At 41.2% G+C, this 15,093-nt stretch overlaps 1 protein-coding gene across 1 annotated transcript in view; it reads right to left on the bottom strand.

Annotated features, from left to right (window-relative positions):
* csgalnact1a (chondroitin sulfate N-acetylgalactosaminyltransferase 1a) overlaps window positions 1–15,093 on the bottom strand; it is a 31,030-nt gene that overhangs the window by 13,228 nt on the left and 2,709 nt on the right. The window contains exons 3-4 of the mRNA XM_044012277.1: window positions 3,177–4,451; window positions 572–788 (exon numbers count right to left, since the gene is read on the bottom strand). Coding sequence (XP_043868212.1) covers window positions 572–788; window positions 3,177–3,966 — 1,007 coding nt within the window. The 5' untranslated portion in view covers window positions 3,967–4,451. The remainder of the gene's footprint in view (window positions 1–571; window positions 789–3,176; window positions 4,452–15,093) is intronic.

Raw genomic sequence — 15,093 nt, 5'->3', positions numbered from 1 at the left:
CTCTCTATCAACGTCTGCTGCTCTGCCCGGGGGTGGAGGTGGGGAGAGGGAGACATTTTAATGGACCTCAACAGTGCTACTAAGCAGGATTTACCATGTAAAAACAGCTGTGATAAGCGGCAGTCGGGCCACAGTGAATCACTGACATTAAAGAGGATGTTTCCTCAAGTGCTCGTGACTGTGGTGCTGAAATGAGCAAGTGCTGGCGTTAGGCTGATAAGATTTGAGCGCCTGTCAAAAAGTGAACATGTGTTAGTTTACCTCGCAGGGATTCATTAACAGAAAATCAAACCATGGTAGTTTTAAATTATATCAGTCCTATGAAATTCCTTTGGTCATACAGTGATTAAAAACCTCTTAGATTATTGCCGGCCAGCACCAAAATGAATTAACTGATGAAACGACACACACAGCTTCAAACTGTTAATTACATGTTCCTTTAAAAAGGGGAACATTTTCCCCCAAATGATCCCCAATTAAAATACAGAGAACTTCCGAGGATAATCTATTAAAGTTCTTGTCTCTGTCACAGTGTCTGTGTCACTTACAAGTAAATAAAAGTCCAAATCACCTGAAGTTCTGCATGAAGTGTTTGAACTTGTCCGTGCGCCTCGACAGCGGGACGATGATGTTGATCAAGACGCTGGCTGTGTCCACTCTCTCCGTCTTCACCTTCATCAGTGGTCCAAAGGGCCGGAAGAGGACGAGGCGCCTGAATTCATTACTCGATTCTCCTCTGAAGGTCAGCTCGTACAGCGTCCCTTTGTCCTTCTCTGTGCGAGTGATACCTGATCGTTGCAACACAGAGAGAGAGACATGTATTACCCACTTTTAAGACGTAGTCGCAATAAGGTCGGACTATTATGAAGTGTCTTTTACATTATATTAGCCCAGCCAGGGACAGGAGTTGCCAGCAAATTGCTATATAATCACATCAGACTACACATCTGATGCACTTTTTGTCCACTATGTCTCACTGCATTGTCCTTAATAAATAAAGATGCATTGGATTGACAAACATTTCTGTAAATGTGCCATTGTAGAACAGTGTCACCCCAAAAAGCAAAACGATTCAACATCACTCAAAGATACAGAAGAGGAATAAAACAGACCTCAGTGTTAATGGAAACACATTTCAACTTCTGCCAAAAGTCATTTTTAATAAGGCGGCATGCCAGGTTACACTTCTTTTTAATTTTTAACTTACAACATCTCTAATGTCCCAACTGCACTACTAAACGTGTAAGGATGACTAGGGTAATGTCTTTATAGTTATGCATGGCAGCACGCATAAACAACTGCTTCTAAAATGCCACTAATATCGCTAAAATATCAGTACTGTAACTTTAACTGGATAACAGTTGCAGTTCAAAACAGAAGTGTAACAAACTGTGAGTTACATTTCCACAAAAAAAAAATCATATTGAATACTGCTGGAAGCCCTCCGGCACTGAGGGCTTCCTGACCGCGGTAAACCTCCCCCACGTGCATTAAGCACACTGTGAAAGTGTTATTGATCTTTTCCTTTTGCACTGAGGAGAAACTGTACGACACAAAGAGTAAATGTAATTCATGTATTAACGTTACATCTTGGTTTCCTGAGTCAGCTTTTTCTTTCCCCTGAGATTTCTGCATTTTAAGCACCACTTCTTAAGATGGTACATCTAGATTACATCATTACATCACTCATTCGTTCTTTGTGCAGACTGTGAGTTATCCCCTCTCTATGACAGCCCGATACTATGTGTGTGTGGGAAAAAGAGAAAAAAGAACGAGGGCATATGAGGCAACACGAGACACTTTCCATGATCTCGGCTGCTGCTGCTGCTGCTGCTGGGCAGACAGCCAAAACTGTACACACACTGACAACAGATACACCCCGAAAGAAAGATAATCCAGACCAATTTTCCAGTTGCATGCTATATCTCCAGAGAGAACATTGTTTTCTGATTACTCTCCTTTAAGGAATATGAGTTGCAAATTGACTCATGAGGGTCCGAAGACAGAGAATGTGGATTTAGACAGTGAGGAGTGAAAGCAGAGTGAGTTTGCAAGAAATCTGGTACAAAGTGTGGTCTTAACAGAGAACTTGGAAGACAAAAACAGACCAGACAAACAGTGATATTTAGAAACTGGCAGGAACAAAAAGAAGAGCGAGAACAGAGCGATGCCTGTGGGCAAAGATTAGGGGGTCTGATATGAGCCGGAATTAAAGCTTTCCTGTTAAGTTTGCCAGCTTCCTGTGATAAGAGGGACTGCAATAAGCTTCGATTAAGTAAACATTTCTAACAATTTAGACTAAATGTCTTCGCTTCCTGTCCCCGTCTTTCGGTCTAACTGTGCCACTGTGTCCCTTTGTAAGGACAGCACGTATTTGGCAAGTTCATTTTGCATACCTCCAGTGTTTGTGTGCAGTCTCACTTCAATAGCATGTGAATAGAGCCTTGACAGCCATCTAGGGTGTTTTGCTCTAATCTGGCTGGTTGATTTTTTTTATGTTTAAAATCACTGGCTTAACCTATTAAGGAGCATTTAGTGCAACATATAAGCGGGGGGGTTCAATTACATTAAAAGCAAGCTGCACTCTCCTGCTGTCCTGCTCAGGATTTGTCGAGGCTGTTTACGTGAATGCAAACAAATGTATACACATCTATTAAGATCGCCATCGCATAAACACACACAGTCGGGTTACACACAGGACCACACACAGAGCCATGAAGATGTTAGAGGCTCATTTCCACCGAGCCAGGAGCCCCAATTACTCACTTTTAAACCTCCACCCACTCGCATGCTGAAGATGTGACCTTCACGCACAGCACTCACTCACACATTCATTCACACACTAAGCCATGTTTGAAGAGATGCTCCGCCGTGGATGAGGAGCAGCTGTGTTCATTTCCCGAGGATCAGGGATGAGTAGAATGGTCTAGATGCATTTCCGGGCTTTGCTCGTACCCAGAAAAACACTTACATGTTTCTAGCTTTTCAGAGATTCACATATCAAGTAAAAGATCAAAGTTAACCAATGTAGAAGAAGCTGGAATATAGTGTTCTAGTTTAACACTCACTGGCAGGACAACGTGTAATTCAGACACATTATGCTTCCTTTAAAAGGTATTTACTGTGTATAAAAGCTTTTATAGGAGACAAGATTGAGATGTTTCTTGTGCTCTCACCTTCTATGAAGTCAGACGGGGCATACACTTTGCTAGTTGTCTTTTCTGCTGCACCCCCGCTGTCCCTCTGGGAGGAAGGAGTGTTGAGGCTGTGGAGAGCTATCTCCAGCACCTCCCCGAGCTCCTCTCTCTTGTCCTTTCTCACTGGCTTCTCCTCAGGGTGACGCGTCAGCCCCATCTCCAGCTGGTACACCCTCTGCAGGGTGAAACTCTCAAATGGCACCAAGGCATACTCACTGGGCAGCCTGATGCCAGCAGTCACCTCAGCCTTCGACAGCTGGCTCCTCAGGAACTCCTGGAGATCAGCCTGCTGGCTCTTGGCTCCTTGAGTCTCCCCAAGGCCACCTCCCTCCACTGAGCCTCCAGCGCCCCTCTTCAGACTCTCCTGCACGCCTTTCAGCTGCTGGCTGCGCTCCTGCAAAGCTTCCTTCAGCTCGGCAATCTCTTTCTTCAAGGAGGAGATGTGGTGGCGGTGCTGCTCTTCGCGCTCTTGAAGGAGCACCTGGTACGACTGGGCACCCGGCGATCCACCACTTTGAGGAGGCCCAACTACGGCTCCTCCTGCCCCTCCAGCCATGGCACCATGGCTCCCCGGTCGTGTGCCCCCCAGGCTGGGGTGATTGGATCCTGGGCGGGATAATGCGTGACTCAGTGGAGGGGTATCGGAGTGTGGTGGGCTGCAGGTCATCACGTAGAGCAGTGACAGCAAGCAGCAGAGGAGAACCAGCAAACCCCCGACACGGCAGACCCAGGCTAGCAGTCCACGCCGCAACATTGCTGCATGCGGCATCAAACGTCTGACTTAAACAGCCGTCCACACCCACACACACACACAGAATATCAAGTAACCTCACACACTCCAGCATCTATGATAAGAGTCCATTTGTGATTGTGTTCCATCACCCGATGAGGAGGCAGCAGCGGAGGACTACTTATCAGTATGAGGTAACTTAATCGGAATTAGGTCATTGGTTCTTTGCTGCCTGGGACAGAAACGTATCATGTCATTGGTAAAATAAATATATGAAAGTCACAGCATTTAAAAAGCACTTTTTGCTCTTTCTGCCGGTGCAATCAGACCGTCCCAGATGCTTCTACATCAGTTCCATGTGACTCACTCTATCAGTCGGTCCATGATATACTCTCCTCAGCGTGTCCATGACTTTCTAATGACTGGATTCTCAGCAGCAGCATGAAGCCAGCTGAGTCACTGAGGAAAATATGTTACGTTCCAAATCCTCAACGATCGGCGGGGCCTTTCTTCATGTTGTTTTCCTGACAGCAGAGAAAACAGAAAGCAGAGAGACACACAGAGGTTAGTCATTAACGCGATGATCCCTCTTAACAGTTCACCCTCCACCGGCTCCATCTCAAGTGTAACAAATCAGCAACATGCCACGACTGCTTTAACGTGTGGGTTTAGGATGGGAAAAGGCTTCGGCTGCCTCTGCCAAACTAAGCATTCCTTCAGGACTAAAGCTCCTGGAAAACAATGTTGTCACTGATGTGTCTGAATATGAGGCAGTGTGCAGGGCTGTGTGTGTGTTTATTGTAAGTGTGCTGAGTTCCTGTGCAGTAGATATAAAGCAACGAAAGTGGGACACAGTACCTGCAGTAGTACACAGGTGGTGAATGAAGTCTCATACAGCAAGACTGCTTTCTAATTCTTTATTTATTCAACCTTTATTTAACCACAGTGTCTCCTGTGAAACGATTATGTTCATCATGAAGCATGTGGTCTAGAGTTAGGTGTTATTTTTAAACCACTGGCTATTACAGTTTACAATGCAAAGACAAATACATTAGATCAATAAAGGTTCAAATACAGTGGTGTAAACAGGCCGAGCAGTCAGTGACAGACTTTTCACCGCAGGCAGATTTATTCCCAATAAGATAATTTGCTCTCTCATCATCCTCCTCTTCCTCAGGTCAGTCACTGGTATAGCAACATTAGATTACGATGAAACAAGAGATAAAGTGAGTAGGATTATTATTACTTCATTTATTATTTGTGTGAAATTTTCAAGATACTGTTCAAAAATAGTCAGTAGAAGACTATTTCTGATACCACCAGTGGAAGCTTGTGCACGACTGGTGGTACACGCACCACAGTTTGAGAAACATGGCATTTTTCATGGGTGATTCTTGGTGTTTCCAGCCCCTAGTGCAACTGCAGGAAGCTGCCTAGCTTTATTTGTGCTGTGCGCTTCGTCCGCATCACCCTGCTCTGTTGTTATAGAACACTGCTAAACTGAGCTCATAACAACAGTTTGAATGCAAAAGACGTTCATATACAGTATATTTAAAACTATACATAACCCATAGGTCTCTCTGTCCTCCTGCCTCTCGCCTAGAATGAGTTTACTTTGGTGTCACTTCAAGTATATATATATATATATATATATATATATATATATATATATATAATTGATAATGTATGAACTGGATTAAAAATAGACATTGCAATTACTTATTTTTGGCATCCTTGTGGCCTAATGTATTAGGTTATATACTAATATATAATATATATACTATATATACTGCACAACTGAACATCCATGGTTTGACTCCAATTCCCAAAAATTGTAAGTTCCTGATATTTCTCTATCATTTTCAAAATAAAAGGGTTCAGTAAAAGTAGAAAAATCCCTCTGTGGTTTAAATACTGGCAGTTTATGATCATAGTAAGGCCACAATTTGTACCAACATTATTTAATATTGGGTGATTGCGAGATATTCAGCATTTACGTATCTGTAAACGTATCTGTGTATCAGTGTTGGTCTCCCTTGAATCCCCACACAGTCAGCTCATTTACAGCTGGACTGCCAGAAGCCAAGGCTAATGAAAGGACTAGTATATGGCAGGAGTGAATACTGGACTGTGCTCCAACAGATGGCTGAATCAGGAGAGACAGGGCGTCTTTCCAGCAGGACCTCCTCTGACGATTCAGAAAATGTTTGAGGAGAGGAAGCTTGGGGGGGTTAAAGTGGGTGAGAGAATTCTGCAGGGCAAATCATGGCGGCTGTAAAGGACTGCTATCCTTTCAGTGACGAGAAAATCCTCATTGTGTCGTTTTTATTTCAGCCATAAATCCACATATTTACGTGGAAGCAGTTTAATCTCTCTTTCACTTAGTTAACAAGCAGCTCCCTTTAGTTCTACGCCCGTTTGGTCACTTGCAGGGAATCATTACATCACTTCTCCACATGACTTTGACTTTCCCACTTTCATGACTTTCCTGAACTAATGCCAGAGAAGAGTGACCGCAAGCCATTCACACAAATGAAAGAATTAACTTACGTAGCTCCGACACAGTGAAGGTCAATTTGCCTTTTTATTTCACTCAGGAGCAAATGCACTCACTGCTTTACCTTTTTAACTACAATGAGGTTCAGATTTCTTTCAAGCACAGATGGCACTGAATGACATACTGTATGGTACAAAGTTATATTGTGCTATAAAACTTAAAATAACGTTCACTTATGCTGAGTTGCTCCTCTCTAAAATGCACATTTTAAAACAATAAAAAGGCTTGAGTTTTATACACTTATATTTTTCTGAGTAATTTTTTTTAATAGACGCTAAAAACTGTATTAGTATTAGCCGTCCTGGCTCTTTAAAGGTCCGGTGCCGAACATCTAAGATGGTTTATAGGCAGAAATGCAACATACTACTCAAAAGTATGTTTATTTAAGTGGAAAATCACCTTAACATAAAAATGGCTTGGCTTTATAGCCTTAAAATAGGCCTTTTACATGTATCTATGAAGAATAACACATCTTTTCTGGGATGCAACGGCCACAGTAGTTGGCCGGCCTCACATTAGATGTCACTAATTCCTACACGGTTGTTGTAGGAATTCCATTCAAACTTAGTTCTTTAGTGGCTATTCAATATATTCAGACTTCCAGGTTAGCTTCAACCAGAAAACTATGAAGACTATGAGCATTTTAAAAACATGGTCTCTATGTTCAACTGCCAGTATAGTGTTTATTCTCCTGCTGAGATGATTTAGAAACATCTGCCACATGTAAATCACAAACACAACAGGAGCAAATATCCTCGGTGGCAAAGCAGTCAGTCCCTACAGTAAAGTTATGAGAGACAGATTCATCACTGGAGAGGAAACTGGTATGACTGAGATTTATGAGCAGAGCCTCGCAGTGAAACCGGTCGACTCGCACCCTGTAATGAATGAGTTGATTCAGCTCAGGTTATTTGACTCCCCATGGGGATAGGCATGGCTGCCTGCTACAGGAACACACTGGCAGCTAAATAATCACGTTTGATTTTATTGGCGGTGAGATGTCTGAACAGGCATCTCTAATTCCCCCGCTTTGTGTTCCGCTTATCTTTAGTGTTTAGTGAAAGAACACATTTGAGATGTTATATCTTTTCCTCCACACCCCGTGTGAGGCAGTTGCTGGGCAGTGGTTGTTTTTTATATTCGTCTTTATCGAAGGGACCAGTCTTGTTGACATTGTCATTACGAGCATGTCCTTTACACAGTCCTTTACAATTGTGCTGGCATGGCTGCTTTAACCTCTAAACAGTCTTGTGTAAAATACCTAAAAGGGATACTTCAGTAAAAGTACAAGTATCTTACCAGAAAAATGACTTTTGGTAGAAGTTGTTATAATATTACTTAAGTAAAAGTCTGAGTATGAGAAATTTGTACTTACAAAATTACAGTAAAGAAATAATTGTACTTTGTTACATTACAACACTGCCTCTAAATGACAAATGCTAAGTTAATTATAGTTATAGTTTCACAGCACGCTACGGCTCATTATTCAGATTATATGACCGTACTGTTCTGGTTTATATAAACCATATCATCTGTACACAGCCTGCTCTGCACCAAACAACAGATAAGCACAGTTAGAGATGAGCCAACTGTGGAGCACTGAGCAACTTCAGAGCCTGATATTCCCATCGGCAGTTGGTGGTAGAGACCGGAATATTAGATCAGCTCAAAATGAATGTTTCTAATGTGAAGAACATCTGTGTCGCTAATGAGTTCATGTCATCTTAAAATGTGACAGATTCTTAAACAGAGAACGCAAGTTGTTTTTCTGAGAGGAAATTTCACCATTTACACATAATACATGTAGATAATAGAAAGATAATAGATTACAACAGCAATTTCGACACAAAACTCAAGTCAAAAATCAGTTCCTGTTTTCTGTCCTCTGTGTGTGTGTGTATGTGTGTGTGCTATCACTTCCCGCTCTAAATCCATGCCCGGCAGCAGCAGCACCTGATAGCAGTTTCCTGCCATGTGTTTCAACATTTAACTCTTTGTGCAGCTCGGACACTGACAATGTCAAAGGTATTATTGGAAGTGCATTTGCAGAACTCTTCACTGCACGACAGATTCATAGAGATATCACTTCCCGAGATCACAAATCTGATAAATGTGTTTTCAAGCTAATCACATATTTCATTCTCTCTGCTTAGAGACAGAGGCAGAATTGAGAGTGGGTAATGTTTAGAGCCAAAAAAAGATGAAATGCATAATCAGACTAGCATTAAGACAGAAAAAAACGAGGAAAAGGGAATGATTTATTTTGTGGCCATGGGATGTTTCCAATGCAGAGCTCTGCAGTGTCTGCTTCAGCCTCCGAAATCATTTCCTCTCCTCTTGCTGCAGCTTCCTGCCCACAAGGCATTCGTGTGTGTGTGCGTGCGCACTCCCGTTTGTGAGTATCCATGTGAGAATAAGTGTATGTTTGTATCTGCGACATTAGTCGTACTGAGTGAGGAGCAGGAGTTGCAGGAATCTGCTGCTGTCTCAAAACAGAGAAAACAGAGAATCAATGTGTTCTCATGCCTCGTGCCCCCGTCACACCAGTGCAGCAGAAATGACACACAGGTGACAGGTTTTGTCTGCACCGCGGCCCACACAGGTCAACCTTTAAAAGTCCACGTACTGTTTCAGCCTCTTGAGAAACAGCCCCATGACCCTCTCATCATAATAAATGAGGCCGCTGAGTCCTGCTGCCTGGCGTAAAGCGCAGAGTCTCTTTGCTCTCTGCTGGTCTTCAAACCCACTCTTAAAGGAATACATCACCGATTTGCAATTAGCTTTGTTTTACTAGAATAAGGGTAGTATTTTTGAAAAATTAAGCTTCCCAACCTCAGTTTCCCCTGAGCTGAGAAATATCTTCATTCCCACCAGTGACACTTGGTCCTGTTAGCGTAAGTGTTAGCAAAGATACTGATACGGATACTGTTTACATTGTGGGAATGAGGTCCCGTCCCCCTACGAGTGGGTCAAAAAGTGCAGAATTAGCATCGCAGTTTCAAGCCTCGGACCAAGGCTCGGACCAAGTGTCACTGGTGAGCATTTAACATAAAAAAAATGAATGATGATATTTCTTGACTCAGGGGAAACTGAGGTTGGGAAGCACAATTTTTCAAAAATACTACCCCTATTCTAGTAATACACAGCTAAATGCAAATCGGTGCAGTATTCCTCTAAGAGTAAAGTATGCAATGACAATATATGGTCTGCATTCATTGAGGAATGGTGACAGTGTGTGAAAAAGACTGCGAGTGACTGCAAGTGATTGAAAGAGAGAAAAAAAAACACACAGACCGCAGACCCATTAACCACAGAAAAGAAAACTGTATGTCAGCTTCAAAGTGTCTTCAATTTTAGACTTAACTACGCAGACAATATTTAAATGCATGACATATGAAAAACTGTCATCTGAAATTATGAAACTTGGACGTCACGCTTGCGTTCAGAACGATAAATAAATGTTATTCAGTTTGAAGTGCACTGAGCACTGAGTGCAGTGGGGAACGACAATGGTGGGAAGTTGTTAAGATTGAAATCCAAATTAATCAAATTTGTGCAGCTAAAGCTTAATATATAAGGTGTTTTAAGTATGTACAGAATTGGCTACAGCAAACATAGACACTGTGACCCATGAAGGGCCTTAAGGCTGGCAATAACTGCGATATCAAAACATAAAAAGGAAATAAAAATTAAAGCACTGTAACCAGGATTAGTCTCATATCCCTAAAATGAAGAATACAAACATGGTTACTATGAATATAATTCAAGAATGATATCAAATATGACACGTGCTGTATAAGTGATGTACTGGGTTCAAGGTGGAACTTTAAATCATAATATCTGCTGTGACTGGAATTAACTCCATGCGTCGAGTACAAATCAAGTTTACTTTGCCCTGTGTTTTCAAATACGCGACATCCTGCACATCTCAACGAATGGATTTTTCGTTTTCAGACCAGCGATTTGACTTGTCACAGGAGGAAATGTACTTGTAAATAATAACTACAGCTCAAATCCATGAAGTGTCGAGGCCTGTGAGCCAGTTCCACTTTTCCTTCTTTCTCCCCCCTTTTTAAACACACTTGTGTTCTTTTTGTGGCAATAACATGTCAACATATCAACTCTTAGTCGCATTCCCATTCAAGGGGATTCTATGTAGAGGACTATAATATAGTGAGCCACATATTTCTAACTCCAACCCCCCGGTGCACTAACACAGAGTTATTGTTTAAAATAAGTTGTCTTTAAAAAAACACAGATAACCTCTACTGACACTGTGGGGGGATTATTTTCTAACACATGACAGACAAAGCTCCTGCAGACATTATACATCTGTCTTCAGAGTCACGAGTAAACTGATCTCAGTGTTTCCTTTTAAGTGTCGACGGATTTTAACGCCACAATCATGTAACTTTGAAAAAGAAAAAATCATGCAGACTTGACGAGGGGATTTCACAAACAATGCTTGTTTTAAGATACTGTGACTTTTATTTTGTAGCCTTATATGGAAACAAATGGAAGAAGCCTGGAGCGACGGATTCATTTCTAAAACACAATGGTTTGACAAAAAAAAAAAAAAAAAGAGTTGGTGTTGTATGTCACAGTATGTCATTTCTGCCTCAAGGGGTCCCTGAATCAAAACAATAACAAAAGACGTGGTTTGATGTGTCGAGATTAGCGTGGGATCATGGGAATTGTTGATCTGCTAATGAAACTCTCACTGAAATGTGTTGGCAGCGGTGACCCATTAGTGGCAAACACAATAAAATGAAAAAAAACAACACACTGTTTTAATAATCTTTGTCCACATTAATATTTACTTTAATTTATTTTAATTTTTTCTCTATGTTTGATATTAATGGATTTATTTTGCATCGTATACATGTTTTAATTCAAAACAAGCAATTTTACTTTGAAATTCTGTGAAATATCATTATGAATATCTTCATTGTGCCCACCTGCTACTGAACAGTTGTTTTTTACCCACTTTTGCTGTGTAACTATCCCTTTGCTGCGGTAATACTGGGAATTTCCCCATTGTGGGACAATAAAAGTATATTGTGTCGTTTTGTGTATCGTATCGTATCGTATAGTATCGTATTGTATCGTATCGTATCGTATTGTATCGTATCGTATCGTATCGTATCGTGCCCTTCCTTCTTAACCCTTTCCTGCAAATACATATCTCTCTCAAAATGAACCCTTAGTGCACATGAGACACTAATCACTGCCGCAGGTGCACCCACAGTAAATTGCCTCCTTACATGGACATCCTGGGTGTATGTGTTTATAGGTCGCATGTTGTTGTTTTTTTTGTCATGATTCATTTTATATCGCAAAACTGATAATTGTGCAAAATAGACTGTTTTTCTTTTCTTTTTGTTCATGAAAAACAAGCCAACTGTGACGCGTTTCCAACTTTCACAAACTGAATATGATTTTAAACATTTAGAGTACTTTTTGTTCCAGTGTGTTTAGATATCCTATATATCCTATGCTGAAAAAAAAGATATAAGACACTCTATATTGCACATTCTTGTAGCATCTGTATATATGTTGTATTATAGTAATGGAATAAAAGCAGCATGCTCTGTGTTCTAAGGGTTAAGGGGCCTCTGTGATCATTGCAAACAAGCTGATAAACCACAGAAGCGCTCATGTTCAAACTCCTCCCTCATGTCTCTGTGCCTCTTCAGCCTCTAATGGGCTGCGTTTTGGTTGCAGGTCAAGGACGTTAATGCATTTATGTGCATCAGCGACTGTTGAGCGACTCTGTCTGAACCTGCCCTCCTCCTGCGAGCTCCCAGTAAAAAATAAGGAATGTCCTTTAGGGATGAGGAGATGAGGGATTACATTAGATCATTTTTGAAACATTCGTGTAAAAAAGGGGGGATGGCGACATTGCATCAACTGAGACTGCCCACATATCACTTAAGGGGAAATACTAGGCAGCGAGATTAGACACATGGTGCGAGGAGAAAATGAAGAGTACAAAGTGAGCATGAGGGATGGGAGGAAAGGGAGAGAGAGGAAGGCAGAGATGGCTCTCTTTGATGTCTCCCCTCAGGTGATTCTCCCTCCCATTCATTAGGGGCCGGTTTCTCCGGAACCCTTCTGTCAACGTGCCATCTGGAAGGCCCCTTAAAAAAACAAAACAAAAACCAAAACACTACACGCCTCAACTTCCCCCCCAACAAGTGTCCTGGATTAACATCCAACACCCAGCGCTCCTCCACCTCTCCCTTTCTGCCCGTTGATCCACGAAAATGTTCCATTGCTTCACAGATAGGGTTAGATAGCATCAGATTAAATTTTAATGATCCCCATGGGGGAAAATGGGTCAGTGCGCTAAGCGCAAAATGTGGATGTGTGGCAGTAAATCAGCTCATAAAATCCACTGTGCCTGCGCAGCAGTGAACAATCTCATAATAAGTGCAATGAATATTAGATTTACATTTGTCAGGGATTAAGAGAATGATAAACAAGAGATGTTCTGAGTTTAATATTAACTGTTTGTTTGTGAGCAGCATCTATGGCAGATGTGTGGATAAAAAGAAAAAACGTAAGCGATATTGGTAGGAATTCAACAGATACATCACTACATGAGCCACATATGCCCCGTTGCAATAAATAATTCAAGGACATATAACATCTGCACTATATTAGCAATTAATGGTGAGTTTCTGAGGATGATCGCTTGCACATAATATGGAGAACACAACGGGGGTGTCAAAAATACGGCCTGTATGTTTCCAAGCAGAGCAGGAAACTTAACACTACACTGAAGTTAATCTATATATGATATCATATATGTGAAATACTAGACTGTTTTGTTCCACATACGTATCTGTGGCTCAGATCCCCTGTGACCTGTACGGTGCAATGCACCTGTGTAAATGGTAAACATGGAGTTCTTGCTGTTTATAGGCTGTTATGCTATTATTTTACTCGTCAATGAGTTTGACACCCCTGGTCTACAGTGTCATCGTGTACATGGAGAGAACTCTTTTGGGAGAATATAATGAGGCTCTTTATCATGTTGGGGAAATTGTGGAGCAGTAAATGTAAATCACGCACATGTCAAGACATGTCATATCCTGGGTTTATGAAATACCTAAAGTCTTGTATAGTATTGTAATTTGGTAATATGGCAGGAGATATTGTGTCAAGAGCTGACAGATACCTATTCAAAATCATGATAGCAGCCTGTAAAAAAAAAAAAGAAAAAAGAAAGACGAACGATGTGTGGAGAAATGGGTGAAATGGCACTTATTCACATGACTATGACGTGACAAAAATTTCATAAAATCATAGAGTAAAAGAAATCCAGAATGTTCAGAGGGGGATTTTCTTTTGCATTGTTTTTAAGTCTGCTTTCTGTTGTAGATTGTGTCTTTGTTTGAGTTGTAGGTTTGAAATAATGATAAAAATAAAGCGGAAAAATCAGGGAATTCTGCAGAGATTTGCACTTCTCTAAAAGTAAAATGTAAAAATGACACTTAAGGCAGTCCTAATTACATATATTTGTGTTTATGTTATGTGTTTATGACACATCACATCGCTACTGACATCACTCAGGCCTTAAGGATAAGCAGATGTGCTCCGTCAGCACTTGAAGACAAATCTGCTGTCAGCCAAAAACAGAGCAGTGGGGACCACAAAGGCTTGGTGGTCACACATAATCTGCAATTCAATTTCAATTCAATTGTATTCGTATGACCTTCAAATGATTACAGAGATGCAAAAAAAAAAAAGATCAATCTCTCCCATTAAACAAAGATAAAATAGCAACAAACATGTGCTATATACAGTATGTAGCACCCATTCATTAAAGCACAATGAACAACAATACACGTCTGATCGGGCAAATCTTGTGTCTGTGTAATTACGGAGCGCTATAATAAATCTTACTTTGTACCAGACACTCCCTTTTATCACATTCTTCTGTTGCTGAGTGATTTTATGAGCAAACGGTTTTGAGTTACTGATGCCGGAGAGAAAACACAAAGTTGGGACACAAAGTGACATCGGCTCTTCTCACCTGCACAACCCACATCAGCTCCTGCCACTTTATCAAAACACGGATATTTAGCAACGTCTTTTAACTTCCCTTCTTCTTCTCACTGGACACAGTAAAACCACTGTGCAGCAGTTGCATTTCTCAACCTGACTTTGTGAAAAAGGTGAAGGCTTGTGGTTTTTGCTTTGCAGTGTTTACAGCAACAGCTTCCACTCACCACTCTTTGCAATCGAACGCCAGTTTAAATCCATGGCAAATTGCTGCATGTTTCACACGAGTCCTTTTGAAGCAATGAACCCATGCAGAAAGAAGCTCTGTGTTTCACTTAATAAGACTTCTTCCTCTTCCTTTTTAAATGTGGCTTTACCAAAAACGAGCAACTGTAACAATCATCAGGGGAAGTTTGTAAATACGCTGCAGGGAAATGACATCACTGCCATTAAAATGCCACTGGGCACATATTTGAAAAGATGAATCTGATATGTGAAACGTGAGACGACATGCAATCTGCACAGAAATGGAAAATGAGGACACACACTCCCAGAATGAAAACACACACATACTGTACACAACACACATGTTTGTGCAG

This window comes from Solea senegalensis, linkage group LG21 (genome assembly GCF_019176455.1).
Source record: "Solea senegalensis isolate Sse05_10M linkage group LG21, IFAPA_SoseM_1, whole genome shotgun sequence".
NCBI lineage: Eukaryota > Metazoa > Chordata > Actinopteri > Pleuronectiformes > Soleidae > Solea > Solea senegalensis.
The sequence above is the reverse complement of the archived record's forward strand: the minus strand, read 5'-3'. Positions and strand labels throughout refer to the sequence as shown.